The 20,618-nt window shown below is 51.4% G+C and overlaps 1 protein-coding gene across 1 annotated transcript; it reads left to right on the top strand.

Moving 5' to 3' along the window:
- Nucleotides 1–5,441: 5,441 nt before the first annotated feature.
- Nucleotides 5,442–20,084, top strand: LOC128727127 (dachshund homolog 1). Its single transcript, XM_053820995.1, has 12 exons — nucleotides 5,442–6,256; nucleotides 10,705–10,731; nucleotides 12,123–12,292; nucleotides 13,474–13,687; nucleotides 13,748–13,816; nucleotides 14,092–14,168; nucleotides 14,248–14,517; nucleotides 14,603–14,866; nucleotides 15,915–15,998; nucleotides 16,529–16,675; nucleotides 16,785–17,240; nucleotides 19,954–20,084. The coding sequence occupies exons 1-12, from the start codon at nucleotides 5,442–5,444 to the stop codon at nucleotides 20,082–20,084; spliced, it is 2,724 nt and encodes a 907-aa protein (XP_053676970.1).
- Nucleotides 20,085–20,618: the final 534 nt, after the last annotated feature.

Genomic DNA, 20,618 nt, shown 5'->3' with positions numbered 1-20,618 from the left:
TAAGTAATAGCTGTCAGCACTATCTGCGCGTAGTAGGCGGCGGAAGTGTGCAAAATACTACATAATGAGGTCGCACCGGGGGATTTACAGCACTTGGAACACGCCCGTGCCATTGGTTGCCATGGGCAGCGAAGTAATGCTCAGCAAATGCTGCTCGAGCATCGAGCATCGAACATGGATCATCTCGTTTGCTTACGACGGCTGGAATGGCTGGAAACTTGACTCAACGGGCGTTGGTAGGAGAACGGTTTGCTGCTGGTTTTGCGGTTTCCCTCAGGATGGTGGCCAAGTTGTCCATGCTTAATATGAATTAGAGCACCAGCACCCGTTGCCAGGCCGGCCACCGGTTTCTAATAAAGCGGAACCATATGTTGAATATTGCTATGAGTTATTGAGCTAATAAGCTTGAGTTTTGCAAACTTCCTGCAGGAGGGCCCGTGAAAGATTTTCGGTGCCCTTATACTACCCCTCGCACGTGGATGGGAGTCTCCCGAAACGTTAAGGAGATTGTAATAAGAAGAATTTAATTTGCATTTAACGTCGGTGCAGGTGGGCAGCCCTGGGACGTGCGGATTGTCTATTGTTCGGGTGGATAAGAGCCGTAAATCGGGTGGCAGGCAGCTAGGGGTAGATGATAGAAAGCAAGGCATCGTAAAAGGCGCAGTATAAGATCCCCGGGAAGCAAATGAGACTAGCACAAAGTAGTACAGCGCCGTGCCAAACGCGCCAAGTAGCTACTGCGCATGGTCGCTGTAAAACGGGCGTGTTTTTGGGAGTGTAAACTAGTGCACATGTATATGCATACCGAAGCATCCTAGTATCGGTGTTTTGCGCACAACTGCCTTATGCTTATTCGCATGCATAGCTCGACCGATGGATTGTAAGTCTCTCCCGGAGTCCCTACACCGCACCGCGACTTGGCAGCTCGATGAGTCGACAGTACGCGAGCTCCAGCATTGTTATGCGGTGCTGGTGGGTGCAGAAAAATTTGTCCCGATTTCGAAACCGATCCGACATGCGATCGGTCGCACACGCTGGAAGGGCCTAAGGCGCGTCCATAATCTCTTCACGGCCATCGACACCTTCGCTGGTTTGGAAGTCTTCATAAAAACGCATCAATGAGCGCTACGAGAGATTGAGGGTGATAATCGATTGATTTCCCGGTGTGGGCCGCATATACTCACCCTCGTTCAGCGCCAGGGGAACCTGGGCCGCTGATCCTTTATTATTGCGCTTTTATTGCACTCGGGTTCCCTTCGGTCGTGCCAGAGATAATAAAGTGACGTGAGTGCGTGAATGATAACGCATAAAATATGTGCAACGGGGGTGGGCCGGCAATAACGTGTACGCCGCCGATAACCAACTCGATCGCCAGCCCAAAACGAACATCGAATTGAAGAGATTACGAAACATTCGGACTGATTCGCAGCACTTCATCATAAATTGGGCGCGATAGCGCTGACGGCGCTCCGAGGTGTGGCGAAGTTACGTTGTCCCGAATTATTACTTTTATCCACGAGCAATTTTCCTCGCTAAGCTCCAGCAAAGCCGGACCACGCCGGTTGCTTAACGGCTGTGTCGATGTCGTCAAAGACTGGGGTCGCATGTCCACCCCAGGCGAAGGTCCTCCCGAACCAGAGAGGGTACTGCATCAGCAGCAGTAGCATCAACAATCCGCCGTTACTGCCTTGACGCTGCTGGCATTTTAAGTAGGCAAGTTTCGGGCAACTTTTTTTATCTCCCTCCACCGAGGCTAGCTGGCTGGCTCGTCAACAACTCATCACTCTTCGACTAGCGAAGCATATTGCGAGCGACGAATTCGGAATGGAAAATGTGCGTGATTTCCGTACGGAAAACGATTCTCACCGAGAGGAAGTAAAAACGGCTTATCATGTTCGGCGTGCGAGTGTTGTTCCTGTTGGGTTTTGGAACCGATTTTGAACCGATTTGGCGGGCCCGTGTGGTTGGCCTCTTCAGAGCCGGTTGAGTTCGGTTGAGAAGATATCAATTTATGGAATCTGTCAGATTGGTTGGTTTGTTACTGTGCTGTTGATGTTGTTGTTTTGGTTTTTTTTTCGTATTCCTCTCGAGAGGAAGCGAGAAAGGCCTCGTCATTGTATAGACAATTAAATCCGAAAAGAGATTTTAGGCCAAAATTGAATTACACTGCATTCGGAGCCACTCGTGATGGAGATGACCGAGTTTAAAATGCGCCCCGATTCTCGCCCGACCCCGGGGATGATCCCATTTGAGAGGCGGCAGGGCACTCTGGTGTGCGGGGAATGAATGATAAAAATGGCTTTGATAAGGCATGTATGCGCAATAAAAAATAATAAATAGTCATCGTTTCCTTTTGTTGGGTTGCGTGCGGTGGCCAAGGGCTGCCAGGGGTCGCGTTCGGGGAAATCCGTGGCCACCCGTGAAAAGGATAATGGGAAAAGGATAAGTTCCATCTCCATCATTACGGTGGTGACATACGAAAAGCGATATTAAATTTATGTCCGAACAGGGCGCACCGCACCGTGGCCGTGGCGTGGTGGAAAAATCACACCGGCAAAAAATGGAAAAGCCATGGCCAACAATAATCGTGCATAGAAATATGAATATTGCGACATTTTCAAGTCAATGGTTGATAAATATCGCGTCACACAAAGGCGCCTAGAAGGAAAAAAGTGAAGCGACGGAAACGAGGGACATCAAGAGACCGTGACGCACGGAAGGTGATTGGGAAAAACGGGGACTCGTTCACGCGCGCACCCTTTTCTATTATTTTGAAAAACCGAACCGAAGAATGACATTTCACATTTTTGGCCCTTTATGGCCCCGCGCCCGGTGGCTGATGGAGCGAGTATTGACAAAAGCCAAACGTTGAAATAACATTTATCACACGGGGCAGGATGATGTTGCAAATGCATAGATATCAGATACAGATATCCTGTTACAGTTTTCGGGCGCTGCGGATTGTTGCACGTCGGCGTTTGGCGCCTTCCCGCTGAAACATATCAATCTCTCCTTGCCCCTCCCTGAGCCGAGGGCCCGCGTGGAAAATTGAAAATTCACCAAACGCAAAACTAAATATTATTCCAGGCAAATAACTCGACCTAAAACCCCGTTGATGTGCGGTTCACTTTCTTCATTATGCGTGAGTGTGAAAAGGCAAAAAGTCACCGCCATGTTCGCTTGCTGATTTGATTGATTTCCAGCGCTTCCGTTTCCGCCGCACCACTGATGTGTTGTGTAATATTTCTTGCTATCTGTAAGTCATCTAATAAACGCAAAGAAACGCTCACTTTTGTGGTGCTACGCGGAGCTGCGGTTTGGGAAAGTTTGCCCGCAAATATGAAGCACAATTTTGCACAGGCACCAATTTATCTCGCAACATGCAAAAACCGATCATTACTGTGCGCTTTAGCTGCAGCCGAGTCGTAGCTGGCGTACCGCCGTGCTGATGCTTCAAAATGGACGGGTTTGATTAATAATGGTTTCTGTGTTCGAAATAAGAATACTTAACATGAACAGAACCGCGATCGAGGAATGATGGCTCGCCGGGAGAATTATTGTCGCCACGAAATTGCTTAAGCTATATATATATATATATATATATATATATATATATGTATGTATGTCATACGGAGCGAGACAATCGAATCCGCGTTTAAATGACGTCGAAACGGGCGATCGTTACACGGGGCAAGGCGATCGATCGATACGAAACGGGCGCGCTGAAGGCGGCGCACACCATTTTAAGGTAATTACCGATGCTTTTGTAATTTTGACATTTTGCGGAGTGAAATCGTTTGCCGCAGCGCCGTGTGCCGATGATGGCGGCCGTGCGGTATATAGATGTGCATGTATATAGGGAAGAGTTTAATGAACATTTGCGAGACATGCAGAGCCTGGCAGCAATGGCACTGGCTCGCCGCCTGGTGATAAGGAGCAAATAGTAATCGAAGTGAGCCGATCTGATATAGGCAGTCGCGGCTGGGTTTGCAAGCCTCGCACCAGTAAGAAAAACGGCCAGAGTACGAGCCAGCTTGTACGGGCGAAGGGAAGAAAAAAAGCCAACAAAAAAGCGACACTATTCGAATTATAATGTAAAATAAACATTAAATATGCATACATTTGATGCAAATAACAAGGAACTATTCGCTATAGATATGCTGAGCCACACATTCGAGTGCGCATCGCAATCGAGGGGCGTGTCCTAAGGATAAGCAGCATAAGCGGCAACAGTAGCATCGGAATACATACATTTCATTCGTTTTCGTTCGTTCGTTCGTTCGTCCGATCGCCCGTTCGTTCGTTTGTTCGTTCGCTCCCACAGGCAAACGGTTGGGCTCGCTCGCACCAACGGTGGCTTACGCGAGTGCGCAACCAGGTGCCGTCTCGCTCGCACCCGCACCCGCATGGCTGTGTACGTGCACTCGGCGAAGGAAATGCTCGGTACATATATGTATTGTAAGCGAAATACAGATGAGAAGTTGAAGTTGAATTGAAATGAAAATACAGTTGAAATGAAAATACAACCCACCTATTTTTGTTTCATTTCAATGTTGTACGATTAAGTGATTCGTTCTTTAATATATATTTTTAAACTGTTATTTATTATTCGTGTGACTGCGGCGACGGGGTTTCGTGTGTATCCCTCGGCTCGGGCTCAGCCAGCAGCATAGCAATCCGATTTAGACACTCGTAACGAGAGCGCGTTTTGCCGTTTGTTGTGTGATTCTCGGGAAATAAAATCTTGCCCCTTGCAGATGGGAATCGGCCGCCGCTGTCTCCGCTGGTCGGTGTAATTTTCGCTGTCGTCGCGACTGGCCGCAGCGAGCGAACCTGGAGAGAAGGCAGAGAGCAGAAAAGACCCTCCAAACGGGAATCGCAAGATTGCGGCCCACTGCAGCAGTGGCAAGCTGGGCGCAAGCAAATCGCCATTCGTCTTGGTGGGTGAGCCGTTGCTTCGCTCACACGCCGTCGTTCGTTTGTGCGTTCGCGTTTGCGTTTGATCGTGCGTTAGTTAGTTGGGACAAGGATTACGCTCGAATGTGTCCGCACGGTGTGGTCACTGCAGGTCAGGTACTTTGCTCGTAATAGTGCGCGTTGCTGTTTCTGTGACGTTGCGTGGTGAATTTGGTTGGTGCTAATTTTTCGACGGTACCCCCTTTCGAGAACGCCGTGACACCGTGAAACATGATTCGTCGCTGTCCTGTCGGTGTCCTCCGCGGGCTCGAGTGACCAGTGTCCAAGTGCGTGTGTGAGTGAGTGTGTGAGTCTGAAGAAACAAGAGATTCGTGCCAGAGTGCCAGAGTGCCAGAGAGGCCAGGGCATCAGTGCATCAGTGCGTCGGTGCATCGGTTGCATCAGGTGATAAAGTGCGTGATCCTGCCGGTGTGAGTGATCGTGATCGTGAGCGTGATCGTGACTGATCACACGAGCCCGGAGTGATGGATTCCGCGATGGATACGGCCTCGACGGCCAGCGATCACAGCATCGCGTCCTCGAATGACTCACGGGGTCGCAACATATCGCCCCCGATCCCACACAACCACAACGGAAGCAGTAGCCACCAGCATCCGCTGGATAAAACGCGAACACCGACGCCTGTCAGCCCACTGCACAACAGCCACAGTGGAGGCAGCAATAATGGTCCACTGTCGAACCATCACGCAGGTCGTCAACTTTCGTCTAGTCCGCTGGGTGCCGGAGCCCAGGCCCAGCTGATGGGTCACATGGCACACCCGCTAAGCCCTCCACATGTGTCCACACCCAGCAGTATGGCCGGCATGGTCGGAATGCCACCTCGGATGGCGCAAAACCTGTCACACCTGCCACCGCACGGGCTCGGACTGCTCAACTCCTTCATGCATCACGCTAGTCCGCTCGATCTGATGGCCGCTGCTCATCACCACGTGCCCCCGCGATCGTACAACAGCCCACCGCCCATCTCGAGCTCCGACCCGACGGCCAACGAGTGCAAGCTGGTCGACTACCGCGGTCAGAAGGTGGCCGCTTTCATGATACAGGGTGAAACGATGCTATGTCTTCCGCAGGCGTTCGAGCTGTTTCTGAAACACCTCGTCGGTGGCCTGCACACCGTCTACACCAAGCTGAAGCGCCTCGACATCGTCCCGCTCGTGTGCAACGTCGAACAGGTGCGGATATTGCGCGGACTGGGTGCGATCCAGCCCGGCGTCAACCGCTGCAAGCTGCTGTCCTGCAAGGACTTTGACGTCCTGTACCGCGACTGCACCACGGCCAGGTGAGTGCTCGGGGCTAGCTCGATTATGCACACGTACATGTATAGTACCTTGCGAGGCGACCGGAGCAAGCATGCCACATGCTCTGGCGTTTCGCTTCCGTAGACAAGTAGATTGTTGTAGCCTGCCGCTCTCGGTATGCAGGTGTGGCCGTGTTTTGCGTAGTACATCCTAGTCTGCCTAGCCTGAGATAGCCTGTGTGTGTGTATGTGTGTGTGTGTGCCCGTGTGTTTATTTCCATGTTGAATTTTCCGTTTTCCATCACCTTTTCTAGCCACTCCGTGTGTGCATGTATGCTAGTTACGCGAACGAGCTTTAGGGTGGCAGGATCAGAGAGAGGGAAGATTATCCCGCATGTCCACGACATGTCCAATTTGTGACTTGATTTGTGCATAACCGTCCAAAACTGCGCCACAAGCAGCCTCCGAGTAACGGCGGCACCAAAATGTGGCTGCGGGAAAAAAAGAGGGAAACTCCATGCAACCATAATCTTGGTAGGCATTCCAATTAAATTTTCAACCCCGATAGCACTCCGCTCACGATCGCATCTGTCAGGCATTGAATGGGTGCCGAACAAACCATGGAGAGCGAAAAAAAAAAACGATAGAAAACAACAAACCATTTGCTCGCAGTGGAAAAGTAAAAATCACTGGACCGCAAAATCTTCTATCTGTTAATCCCCTGTTTGCGCCCGTAGGAAGCCATTCAAACCGGTCGCTTCCCATCGAATGCCTGATGCCGGGAAAAGCGAACACGGGGCTTTCCCTTGTGCGAACCGACCCCCGGGGGATCGGAATTGGAAACCTCAAAATAGTTTTGCGGTGAGGACGATGCACTACTGCCGTAGGAGCTTGCTTAATGCAACCGTCGCATCCTTGACGATCCAGGACGGGGTTTAAATTGTAGCCGTTTCTCGGGCGAACCCTTTCCCGATCCCTTCCACGGACAGCTCATAACGCTCATAGACGCGTAGTTCACCTGCACATTGCACACCCACAGTTGTCGATGAAGCGAGCGAACGAATGAGCGATCGAACGATGATGGCGCGATCAACGCCTCTAGGCGAACAGCTCGCGAAGGGCTCCGCGATCAGATCGCTCGATCGCACCCTTTTTCAGCACGGGGTAAAATGAGAGCGAAATCGTGATCGTGTGGTTTGGCGCGGGATAGGATGCTAGTTCCTCCAGGGGGCTCCTTTGCTCCTTTGCTCCATGCTTGAGCTGCATCGCTGCCGTGCATTGGCAGTGAATGTAGCAATTTTCATTCGCACTCGCATCTCGGCTCCGGCAGCAACTGATATCAAAGCAAGCAACTGATGCCCGGGCGCTGGGACTGCTGTGAGACCGGAGGCAAGCAGGAAATGGAGTGTAGCTCCTTCGTATGGACCGACCCGGTGGACGAGCAACGGATGCTGCGGTTGGCGCGTGGTGGAACGGAAGGCGTAAATTTCGAATCGCACACTCGCAGGACGCAGGACCGCGGGAAGAGTTTCTCATCTCTCCTAGCATACATTGTGTAATTATCGTTAAGTTGCGTTAAGAAACGGCAGATATGATTGATGGATTTTCCTCTGAATCGACACTGTAATGAACGGCAGTCGTCTTCTAAATTACGACTACTGTCAGTCGTAAATCTGGAGGGAAAAAGCGGCACAACGGCGTTCTTGAGCAATAACAGTGCTGATTGAAATCTTCGTTTCGAATTTAGGCATTAGTTCCAGTTAATTTAAAAGGTTCGGATTGTAATTAAACCGAGGCACTACCGTACACGGCGCCCGCACCGATTCCGTGGGCCCGTGGGCAAGAAATGGTAATCAGTGATTTTAAGCAGGCATGGCCACCTCACCGACCCGAGCCAGGAGCGCTCGGTTTTGGCTGCATCGGAATGCCCTCAGTTTAATGATCCGATGTTCGACGAATCGTAATGGATGTTTGTGGCGTCGATGGGCAGTTAATTGCCGCTTCGCCGTCGTTAGAGCCCGCGCGGAACCGCGTTTTGTGCGTAAAGTGTGATACATTGTGTGTCTGGCGGAGCCGCTGCCGCCATTTGAATACGCCGTGGACGGTGGAAAATTGTAAATGTTTGATGTCCGTGCCGGGGACGACCCGGGCCATTTGCGAGAAGTGTAAAAACGCGCTCGAGCTGAAAGAGAGCGCCCGGGAAAAATGCATATCGAGCGGAAAACGTTAACGAAGCACGAATTTCGCGACCTGTGGCGATCATTTTTCGGGACGCTCGTTGAGGGCGGGAAAAGCTGTTATGTTTCGCTCAGGGAAAACAGCCCAACGCGTTGCATGCACATGCATGCATGCGAGTCGTGAATGATGAGTTTCCTTTATTATATTATCTCAATTAATCTGGGACATAATTGAGCGGCATAGGCGTAGTGCGAGGAATGGCCCACTCGTCCTCTGTCTGTGGTACGGAATAAAAGCACATGTAGCGGAGCCCCAACGCGCCAAAACGGTACGAGGGAAAATTTCTACGCTAATTGTTCTCTCGGGTGCGCAAAACGCGGTTTGCCAGCGAAGGAGCGATATTTTTAATGCCTTCGCCTCATGCTAACACCTTCACTGCTGCGCTTGCTGGTGCGCTCATTGTGTTCCATTTGAATTCGTAGCATAATTGGTCAAATAATATATTCCTAAATCCGGCACTCGCCCGTACTGGGGCCGTCGATCGTGGAGCAGCGTCGTGCGATTATTACACAAAATAAGAGGCAGAAAAAAAGCGAATGCCCTGCTTGACGCACCAAGTGCCGGTGGGTGGGGGTTTCTTTCTATATTTATGACGCAATGCAACACACCCATTACACATGGGGCAGCCGATGTCGTGAATGTAACCATTTCGTGGAGCCAGACCCGCCACAGGAGCCCGTAGACAGGAACGATAACTGTTTCGATTGATATGAATGAAATTACTCGTAATAACTCAAGAACCCGCGGCCGGCACCAACATCGTTGGGTGCATGTTTGGGCACACGTACATTGTGTATGTGGAGATCCGTGTGCGAACCATTTCATTAGCCGGCCAGAAGCCACGGTTCCAATTTCACCGCGTGGCGTGTCTAGGGCTTTTATTCGTGCGTCTGGAGGCGTGCGTCTGGAGTGATTGCAGGACTGCGGAATGGCACAAGGAAGAAAGGGGAAAAAGGGGGCACTACTCACAATCGACACAACCGTGGCACGAGTTGGCCCGGAGATGCGCGTGCTGTTTGCTGGAAAACACCCAGTACGGTTGCGATAGATTTGGCTTTTGGCTAGGGGAGCTCGAATCGACTCGAGGTGACTTTTCCGGCTTTTCCGCAACGCGGGAACATTAGTAGCTAATTCTATTACGCCCTAGGAAGGGTGACAATGGTGTCGCGGTGGCAACGAACCGAAATCGAGGAGCAGGAATCACGGAACCCACCGATCCGCCGCGGATGGCTTGGACCTGACAAAGAATCGTTTAACATTACGAGCAGTCGTCATTGTTGTCGTCCTCGACGCTCCCTCGCCGTTTTCTTTTCGGCGTGTTTTATTGCGAATTGATGTTGAACAACAGTTTGTCCATAACCTGTTTGTCGATTTGCTGGTCCCTCTGCGGTTTTTTTTCTGGTTTCCATCCTCCGTGGGGGAACCGAACCGAACAGCCAAACCGAAGTCGCGTGTGACAAGCGATGAGGCTGAATGGGCGAGGTGGCAGGAACGCGGAGACGTTGCGAAGGGACCGAAGGGAGAAAGAGAACACACGGAAGGACGAAAGCGAACGGAACGGAACGAAACGAAACGAAACGGAGACGCACTTGGGCACGGAATCATCGGATCGCCGCAGATAAGAAGCAACATAACGCGGTAGGCTTTGGAGGATGTTCGGCAGGCTTTTGGTGGCTGCCATGGCAACCGCAATCGCGCCCGTCTGCTGTCAGGTTTGTGGTTTTACACCTTATGCAATTGTGTCTGGGCAGGGGCTTTCCACGAAATTCCGGTGGGTGGAGGCCAGCGCCAGCATCTCGCTCTACCCCAGCTACCGCGATTGATATGCATTTATGATCCTAATGCCCTGGCGCGAGGACATGCCCCTTGTGATGTGCGTGACCATCGGTTTTGGGTGCGTGTGCGCCTTGCGATGTTGGGTGTGCCCCTTTCATCCCTTTCGGGAAAGTGGACATGGGCGTCTGTGGTCGTTTCCTGGGAGCGATGTTTGTCTGTTCCCCAGAGACACAGACACGCAGACGGCGCTCGCTTTTTGGGTGGCGTGAATGATACCCGCGGAATGATACATCGTGCTCGTGCTCTTCTGTTTGATTGTACCCCTTTGTGATTGTGTGATTTCCCCCCTGCTGCTGTTGTTGTTGTTGTTGTTGTTGTTTTTCGTTGTTTACATGTTACCCCCAATCTAGCTAGTTTTGTCTGTACCAACTTCACTCAATGAATGGATGATTTCTCTCTCTTTTTTTTAATTTCAGATGCTTGTCGATAAAGCCACCTGAGAGGTATGCCATCCAATTGTGCGATTGGAGTTGATTGTAGAAGCGGGCGTAGAAGAGAAGAGAAGAGCAAAAACAAAACAAAACAAAAACAAACAAACAAAAATTACAAATGAATCAAGCGCCAGGCCAAGCTAGCGGATTCGCCTCCAGTAGACGCAAGTAGGGTGGTAGCTAGTTTTGCCCTACCCGTCGCTAAACGGGGGCGCGTGCGAAAACAATGCGTTTGGTGGGTGGTGAGGTGGCATCAAGTCACCCCCTTTTTTTTGTGCGTTGGCGACTCGCGAACCAAACCAAACACTCCGGAAAATCCACGTGATGCGTGCGTGCGTGCGTGCGTGAATGCTCGCAAGTGTCCGATGAGTTGGAATCGCAATAAGAAACTCGCAAAAAAACATAAATAAATGGTTGAATCATCCCATTCGGGAAAGCGGGAAAGTCTTTCCACGAGAGGCAGGCACTTCCACTTGTTGGGCGATGATCCGCTGCATTCCAGCGAGGGGTCGGGCACGGTGCACGCTTACGGTGGGATCTAATGGAAAATTTATGTTTGAAAATTAATTTGTAGAAAATATAATTATTATTTTACTGCGCCCCGATATAAATCACGCGCGTTTCCCTCGCGCGTGTACCGGTGGCGTACCTATCGTCCTGGCGATGCGATAGCTTAAGCAATGGACCGATGGCGTCTTGACGGTGCGGATCCTGTGCCTTCTCTCCCGTGCCCGGATCCCGGACTGTACAATCGTATCGTAAAAGTAAAGATAATAAAATGCATAAATCAATTTTCAACCTACAATTACAAGTACTTGCTGCTCCCGTTCCACCGCAGCCGGGCAGCATTGCTTCCCTCCTTGGGACGCCGCTGGAATCATAAATCGTCAGTAGTGGTATTTTTAAGCAAAGTTTTTAATGCACGCCTGCCCGGGTGCTGCGGTAGTGTACGGGCTTTTCCTTCTTTCTTTGCATTCTGATAAATTAAACTTGCTTAGTTGATTCGTCCCGTGCCGCGGTTGCAAAAGGCCACGGTCGCTCAAGAAGGAAGCCCAAGCCAAGCTGGTGTGGCAGGCACCAAGGGCTCTTCTGCTGGTGTCAGATCTTTCACCCCACGGATGCTGCCCATGTAGGTGTATGTGTGCGTGCGCGCGCGTGTGTGTGTATGTGTGTTTGCAGAGGGAACAGGGCGAGATTCGGTTCACTTTTGCAGGCTGTCTGTGGCTGTGGTGGGGTTTGGTTGCGTGCGAGCCAGCAGTAATTTGGGGTGTTTGTGTCCAAATCTTTAGCGCAACACCCACCGCAGGTCGTTGGGAAATAGAAGGGAAGGGGGGGGGGGGGGTGAAAAACAACCCGTACACTCGCCTAGAGCATCGTCCCGCCGAATACTAACAATCTCCCAGTCTTAACTCCAGTAACTCTCTGCTATCGCACAGTTCCAGGCCCGGTAGGCCGCCCAAGCGAGGCCCGGTAGGACTCTCCATGCCCACGTCCCACATGCCACATCACGCCCAACTGAAGAAGCACCGGCTGGACAACGGAGAGTTCGTGTACGAGAATGGACATCTGAGCGGTAAGCATCCAAGCGAGGGTTGGGTTTCGATTGCAAGCAACAACTCCTGCTGCTGCTATACATGTGCATGTACATCACACGAGAGGCAAACTGCCCAGCTCCCAATTCGAGTGAAAAACGTCCTACGCCAAGTGGCTACGGCTATGGGCTACGGGTTGAGGTCGCGCTCGAAGCCCTGCTAGCAGTAATAACCGATCATTATGAATTCTGGGTGTCGTATCGTCGACGATAGACAGCGGTCGGTCGATAATAAGCCGCTGCGCATAACATTACCACCGACTGGATCCTTTGCGATCCTGGCTCTGGTCTATCGCGTGAAATATGTGCGGCGTTTGCTAAACGTTGCCCCGCCGCAACAGTACGCATATTTTATTTATGCTTGGTTATACTTATAATTTGCATAATCAAAAGAAGAAAAAAAATATGTGTCTATGTGTATCGCAATTTCGAGACCCCGGCGAGAGACCTCCCTCCCTGGGAGGGTGAAAAACAACGAATCGATAATAATTGTCCGTGCGAATGCGGCGTTGCATCGTATCACCTATTATTTTAACCGATGTTGCAAAATATTTATGTTAATAGATTTACGGCACCCACGGTGGTGCATGTGCAGGGAGGGGATGATTGAGCGAACCTCGGCTTCAGACGAATCAAATCAGACGCATTCCGGGCGAGATTCATACGGATCCGAGATCCCGCGACGCGATCGGGAAGCGAGTGGGCTAGCGGATCGTGGAAGGGAAGATAAAAAGAATGCGCGTTAGAGCCGCACAAGGACTCGCACAACACAAGGCGGTGAGGTCAGGTGAAGGAGCAACGCCATGCTGGTTCGTTTGGGCCAAGCGATGGAAAAAGGATCGAAACGGGAGGAATGCAGATGCAGCAGCAAAAGGAATACATAATAATAAATAACAGCTGGGAACGTTTAAAATGATTATACATGAAAAGCTCGAGCGGAAGCGTGAGGGAAAGTTCCATTCGAGCTCAGTCGAAGGGCCGGAGAGGTGGGCATCATATTGCGAAAGAATGTGTGTATGTGTGTGTCGATTTAGTAGTTTGCGAGGTAGTTCTCGTCACACAAAAACAAGGGGGCGTTTGGCTGCGAAAGGACACCCACCCGGCACTGGTTCAAGGCTCGCGTTTTTCATTCGTGTCGTTTTCCAATTTTCCCACCCCCGCAGATCTTCCACGATTGGATAAGTCACCGTTGCTGGCGAATGGGTACAATGCGCCTCCGACACACCTCAATCACATACCGTTCATGCAGATGAACCCACACCCGGGCGCCGGTGGCCACCCACTGATGAGTCCTGGCGTCAACCCGCACGGTATCCCGCGACCCGATGGTTCCATCATCAAGGGCCAAAACATCCCCGGCATGGAGGCGATCGCAAGGTGCGTAGTGTCGCGCGGTGACTCGAGATCCCGTGAACCCAGTCAGTTGCTTATTTGCAGGTCGCACCACACGGGCATTTGGGAAAATTGCAGGGCTGCCTACGAGGACATCGTGAAGCACCTCGAACGGTGAGTAGCCAACGCGAGCATACGCGAGCATACGCAAGCATACGCAAATGTTAATGCTTGTGCATGTGCGCCAGTTTGTGCTGCCCTTTTTGTTACAAATCGATCGCAGGGCCGCGCAACTTGCATATAATTTATGCTCGTTTTCTCCGTTTCCGAGTGCTTTTTTCATTGGTTCATTCTCTATCTCTCTCTCTCTCACACACACACACACACACTCTCTCTCTCTCTCTCTCTCTCTCTCTCGCTCGTTTTGGACACCGATCGCGTGAGACTAGACTGCGAGAGGAACGGGGCGATGACAGGACACCAGGCGTTGACCACAAACCGCGGGATCTCAGCTCACAGGGCAGCGGTAAGTGGGGGTGTAGGGTGGGGGCACGTGTGAGCGAGATGGGCATTATGGCGTCATTTTTCCGTCGGTCGTTTTGCAGGCCCACCGTTGGCGGAATCACCGAATGGCCAAAGTCCGGCACTGAACCTCTCCAAATCGGGTGTTGGTGAGCTTGCGGTTGGTGGTGGCGGTACAGGAGGCGGTGTTGGTGGAGGTGGCGGTGGTGGTGGTGGACCTGGAGGTGGAGGCAGTGGGGCACCGAGTGAACGCAGCAATCCAAACTCACCGGAACCGTCGGTGCACGAGGACGACGAAAACATGAGCGAAGCCAACATATCCGACACGGAAGAACCGAACGATAAGGACGAAGGTAAGGATCGTATCCTAAGGGGGGGGGGGGGGGGTGCGTTTCCAAACCTCCTTTTTGCACACCTCCACCTTGCGCCTTTCCACAGACATGAGCGATTGTGAGCGGGATCTTCATTCGCCAGGGCCAAGCGTGGTGCCAGTTCCGCAGGAACATCTCGAAGCACATCGGCATCAGGCGCTGAACTACTCGAGCCTGGCGGCCAGTGTCGCTGTTGGCGCTGTTGGTCCGACTGGCCATCCGGATCCGACCATATCGTCGACGGAGACGCTACTGCGGAACATCCAGGGGCTGCTGAAGGTGGCCGCCGATAACGCCCGGCAGCAGGAACGCCAGACGTCCTACGAGAAAGGTAATCGACATCGACGGAAGTTCAATCCTTTTTACATCGCATCCAACCGATCGTTCGTCCTGGCGCGCGAGATCGCGAGATAAGGTGGGCTTGTTTAGCCCCCCCCCCCTCCTTCCCCCATTCCCCATTCCCCCGTCTCCCATCCGAAACATCCCTGGAGCCAGGCTGTCGGTCTTGACAGTCCAAATAATTCCATTCGCCGACTCGAACTGTGCATTAATATGAACGTAGATAAACGATTTCACTTTATAGGACCATAATTAAAGATAATTGTTATCGATTTTGCGCCTTTGTTTTTTGGACCCCTGCTCCATGGAGCAACATGTTTGATTCCGTTTCCACTGGCTTTTCTTTTTGGCTCCATTCCCGTTGCCGTTGCTGTTTTTTTTTTCACTTTTATCAGCGCACATTTTTGTTGGGGCGCGCGCGAGAGCGATGGATGATGGATCCGTGGCTCTGTTTGGCGCGCGCGGCCACATAAGTGGTCGTTTTGAAAATTCATCAATTTATTATTTTTATTCGGCCCCGGTTGACGGAGGCAGGGCAAGGCCGAAGGGGCCTTGATCCATTAATAATGATCTTTGCCAGTTCTTTTATCGCAAAAAGCAATGTTTACGCGAATTAACCTATCATTTCGCTTTCCCAGTTTCCGAGCGAGTTTTCGATTATGTTTTGGCGTGCATTTTCGGCAATTCGCCGGCCCTCTCTGCCGATGTCCGGGAAAATCCCCCGCTGGATCCCAGCCCACCCGTCTTCCTCGAGGGTCCGATGATCGATATGATTCCGATTAGTTCGAATTTGATTTAGAATAATGCTACACGTGATGAACGGGGCGTGATACGTGATCGCCGGACAGGACGAACGGACGGATGGATGGATTAAATCTGATGCACACTCGCTCGATGCACATTTATGAGCGCTTTTAATTATATCCCCCCACCACTATTCCTATCTAAATGTTTATGTGCTTTTGTGTGTGTGTGTGTGTTTTTTTTTCCTCTTTCTCCCTCCCTTGCCGGTTTACATATTTATTGTGGTGGCAATTTAGCCGAGCTGAAGATGGACGTAATCAGAGAGCGCGAGGTGAAGGACTCGTTCGAGCGTCAGTTGGCCGATGAAAAGCGGCTTCGAGGTAAGCAATCGAGGACTCGTCGCGATTGAGATCGCAGGGCCGCGACGCCCTTTTGTTGCTGTTACAACGTTGCGTTCTTCCTGGCCGTTTTGTGCTGGCTTTTTCCGTTGCGCCTTCGTCGCGACCGGGCCGGGCAGATTATACCGTTCGAGGGCATTGCTTTGCTTGAAATTGGTTCGACGAAAATCGAGAAATCGATCCCGCTGCAACTGCCGTTTAGGGCCGTTGATTTTTTTTCACTCGACTCTCTCTCTCTCTCTCTCGTGTTGTTCGGGGTTTTGTTTTACGTTTTACACCGCACAGCAGGATCCCACGGGATGGGTTATGCATGCGTGTATGTGGGGTGCCCTTTTTTTTTTGCTCGCTGTGTTTGTTGCCCATCGAAACCCCGTTTGTGGCGAAATGATTGATGAAATTCGTCAACGATTTAGCGTCATAAATCACATAATTCGGGCCTTTCGAGGCTGCGAGAGTTAATCAAATCGCCAAGGCTCGCTGCTTCACGTGTTCCTTTCTTCGCGTTCCCCCAGCGCTGTACCAGAAGCGGTTCAAGAAGGAGCGCCGATTGCGGATCCAGATCCAGGATCGGCTCGACGGTGAACGAAAGCGAAGGGTACAGCTGGAGGACATCATCAAGGCGTCGGGTGCGCCTGCCGAGGCCCTACGCATCATTGCAGGTCGGTTTGAGACAAAACAGGCGAGCCCGATTCTAAGGACCCATTCTAACCTCCTTCGTGTTTATCTTCTCCGATTCACCGATTCACCGATTCACGCTCACCACATCAGAAAACATCAGCAGCGAGCAGCAGCAACGCGAGAAGGACCGCGAACGGGACGCGGAACGCGAAAAGGATCGCGAAAAGGAACGCGAGCGGGACCGGGAACGGCGGGAACAACGTGATAAAGGACAGGAACGTGAACGAGAGCTTCATCACCAGCATCACCAGGCGTCCGCGTCCGTCGTACCATCCGTCGTGGATCGCAGTCGAGACCGGGGAACCCTCGAGGAGTCCTTGCGCGTCGATAGACACGCCCGGGTGGAACTGGAGCGTGAGCGGGAGCGACGGGCGTCCTCGTCCGAGCGCTACTCGAAAGAGGGCAGCCCCGCACCGAACCTCTCGGTTTCGTCCCGTCCCAGCCAGGAGGTGTCGCCCTCGCAGCCCCAGATCAGCGATGGCAAGTCGTGGAATTATCCCGGGCTCGACATTATGGCCACGGGAGCCTTCTGGCAGAATTACTCCGGTAAGTTGACGGGAAGCCTGGTCCTTGGATTTGAGTTATCGACAGCCGACGCCGGGCGCGACATTCGATATGCAAATGTTTCGTGCATTCATAAAATGTCCCAAATTGCATTATCAGCGCTATTGAAAACCGCCGAACCGTGCTATTGCTGTTTGCCAACCACGCGCCCCCTTCTTTGCAAGCCAACCAAATGGCCCTCGGTGGGGTGGGGATTTTGAGGACACAAAAGGCGTCCTTTTCTTCCTTTCGTCGTGACTCCCAAGGAAAAAGCCGCCGACGACGGGCTTGACTGCGCCTCGATACAAATGATGACAATAATGATGTCAATCGTAACGCCGTAACGAAGTTAGATCCATTTTCATAATCATTTTGCCATTTTACATCAATCTATTTATTTTATTTCTTTGCCCTGTTCGTCTCCCCCCCCCCCCGCCGAAGGGCGGAAGAAAAGCCGGAAAAGTGGCATTGTTGGGCGTTGGTTGAGGCGGGGACTCGAGAGAGTTTTGGCACTCCGCTAATCGGTTTTCGGGGCGAGTTGGGCTTTTTACTTTCTCGCTGGTTTGTTTCTCGCAGGGATAAAAGGGCCCGGAGCGTGGAGCGTAGGGTGGGAAAGCAAAAAGTTCCGCTCCCGGGGAACCGCGCGCTATCCGCTGACTTATCTTATCTCGAGTGCCGACGGGCTCGCGACGGTTACATTCAACATTTTTCTGCCGATGAAAAATTTAAATATATATTAAAAGTAAAACAAAGCAAATTGGCCCGCTTTTGGGTTCGCTTCTGTCCCTCTCTGGCGTGGCGTCGTGTTCGAGGTTGTTGTTGTTGCCGTTGTAGCCCGTGTTGTTGTTGCAAAGAACATGCACCCATAAATGTTCTTCCGTTTGCTTGTGCGCGGTTTTTTTTTTTGTCTTGGTGGCTTTTTGCGGGCGGACGAAAAAGAGAGAAGGGTAAGCGGGTACTTTCTTTTTCTGCCCCCAGCTCGCCGTACGCCTCGCGCTTGGTTGTGTTTGTATTAAATGTTTTTCATAAACATAATCCAATTTATTCATTTTTTTCCACCGTTTTGCTCTCGCCACCCATAGCCCGCGCGCATTCGGCGCCCATTGCCTGCGCCGTGTTATTATATTCAGATAATGGTTATGGTTGGTGGTGAAGCGTCCGGGCGAGGCGGGAGAGAACGAGAAGGAGGACTTCCCGCACGCAGGTGAGGGGAAAAATGGTTCGCTTTCGGCAAATAATTTCTGCGTGGCCCTGCCCTGCTGTGCAAGGGAGCGAAAAAAACCGCGAAAAGCCGGGCAGGCCCGAGGGTTCGCGCAGAAGTGAAAAGCTGCCTGAGTGCGCCGTAAATTCATGCATTTCTAAGTACGCCCGGGTGCGATGGTGACGCGGGCGTATCCTTTTTATTTTCCGTGGATAAGTTCCGAAAAATCCGAAAATCACATGCGGCGCCTGCCGCCCCGGCTTAGCCCGGGGCTGGGGTAAATGGGTGGAAAGAAAGAAAGCCAGCGAGGGAGATATGGTATCTGCAAGGGGAGGAAAAAGCGAAGAAAAAAAAGATCCTTTCCTTTCGAGCAAACGTCACCCACCCTCATCCGGTGTGGGAAAGAGCCGCAGTCAAAGTAGGCTATGATATGGCAAGTGAGACATCATAAACAGAAAAAAGTTGATTCAATTTCACGCTACGCTACGAGATGATCCATTTACTTCGGTCGCGCTGCAGTCAGCAAATTGTGACCCGCCACCGAACACGCCGAGGCGCCTTTGTGTGTTGATTCTAAAGGTGTCCCGGCCCATTTTCCTTGGGCACCGTTCCATTCGGCGTTCTTTCGAGCGTTCTCGCGAGACGCTTTTGGCGCTGGGGGCGCACACGCTTGGAGAGCAATTGTTTGAACTTCTTGTGCTTCTTCCTACTTCTTTTTTTTTCGGTGCCCCATTTTATTGCTACCTATCTGTTGCCTCGAGTGCCGATGGTTGACACGATGCCGCGATTTGCGACTCCTGCAGGACGACCTTTTTTTCCGCCACACACACAGCTCCCCGAGCCCGTCGTAGTTGGGCTTTTCCTTTTTACTTACTTTTTTTTTTTAATTTCTTAATACTTGCCACGGGATATGGGGGTTTTGTTTCATTTCGGCTTACTTATTCATTTCGGTCCGGCGTCAGGGGAGCCACCTCTCACCTGCCGCGTCGGCAGAGTAGCTTACCTCGGATTTACAAGAGGATTTTCCGCACAATGTCGTCGGGGTTGCTATGGACCGGGGGTGGCTGCCATCCCCGCTCGGTGTGACACACACGCACTCTAAAATTGCCAGCAAATCAGTTTAATTCTCCAGGCGATAATCGCCGGAGAAGCGTTTTCCGAGAGAGGTCGACAAAAAAAATCGTCAAGAAGCGAATAAAAGCCGCACATTCCTTCGTAGCTGGAGGGATGAAAAGAAAGTAAGAGAAGCGGTGGCCAGAGGGGATCTTTGATAGCGCGCGGCTGCGGTTTGCTTTGCAAGAAACATGAGGGGGAGTTGGGCGCGAAACCAAACGCAAGGAAACTAATTTTGAGCCCTACAAATATTGTTCCGGTTTTTCTTTTGTGTCCCGTGTTTGTGTAATTCCAGCTGGGTTTCATGGTGCCATTGAATTCGAAGCATAAAAATGTTATTCATTTCGATGTGTGTTTTTCTCTCTCACTCTCTCGCTTTCCATTCGGGATGCTGCGTCGCAGAATCGCTCGCCCAGGAGCTCGAGCTGGAGCGGAAGGCGCGCCAGCAGGCCGCAGAGGGCGACGTCAAAGGGCCGCTGCAGGATCGCTCGAACTACTATAAGAACTCCGTACTATACACTAGTGCCACTTAGTTCAAATTAACGCTAATCTTTACAACCACATTTTCAACACCACTATCGTACTGGTATCGCGTAACACATGTGCAATTATACTAAAACTACAAGATGCAAGCATCTCATGGTAGACATGGCATGGTATTTCCTTATCGGACAGCGCAACGTAACTATTTGACAAACATATTTCGAAATGCAGCACCGGAGACGTAGCCACGCTGTACATTGTATTCAAGGTGCGGGCCATAGAGCAATAGAATCGAGGCAGGCGACGAACGCGCAGGATGGAAAAGGCGCATTATTCACGGAGCGTTAACAGTAACCACACATCACAACCACCCCCTCCTCCCCCCGAAACACACACATACACACACTCACAGACATACAAGCAGGAAAATTAAAATGCAAAAAAAAAACTGCGACACACTTTCACAGAAAGTCATTGATAAGCTTTTACTTGTATGAAGATTAAATACGTGCACAAGTTAGCATTTGCGTGAGGGGTGAGAATAGTTTCGAATTTCATATATTAGGGGTGGCAGTCTGTGGTAC

This window comes from Anopheles nili, chromosome 3, assembly GCF_943737925.1.
Source record: "Anopheles nili chromosome 3, idAnoNiliSN_F5_01, whole genome shotgun sequence".
Classification (NCBI taxonomy): domain Eukaryota; kingdom Metazoa; phylum Arthropoda; class Insecta; order Diptera; family Culicidae; genus Anopheles; species Anopheles nili.
Note: the sequence above shows the minus strand (reverse complement) of the source record. Positions and strands in the feature narration are given on the sequence as shown.

Excerpts from the sequence above, each read along its gene's own strand:
- LOC128727127 (XM_053820995.1), top strand. The coding sequence starts at position 5,442 with ATGGATTCCGCGATGGATACGGCCTCGACGGCCAGCGATCACAGCATC. Across the intron at positions 10,732-12,122 it reads TCGATAAAGCCACCTGAGAG|TCTTAACTCCAGTAACTCTC; the intron begins GTATGCCATCCA and ends ACAATCTCCCAG. Across the intron at positions 13,688-13,747 it reads GGCATGGAGGCGATCGCAAG|GTCGCACCACACGGGCATTT; the intron begins GTGCGTAGTGTC and ends GCTTATTTGCAG.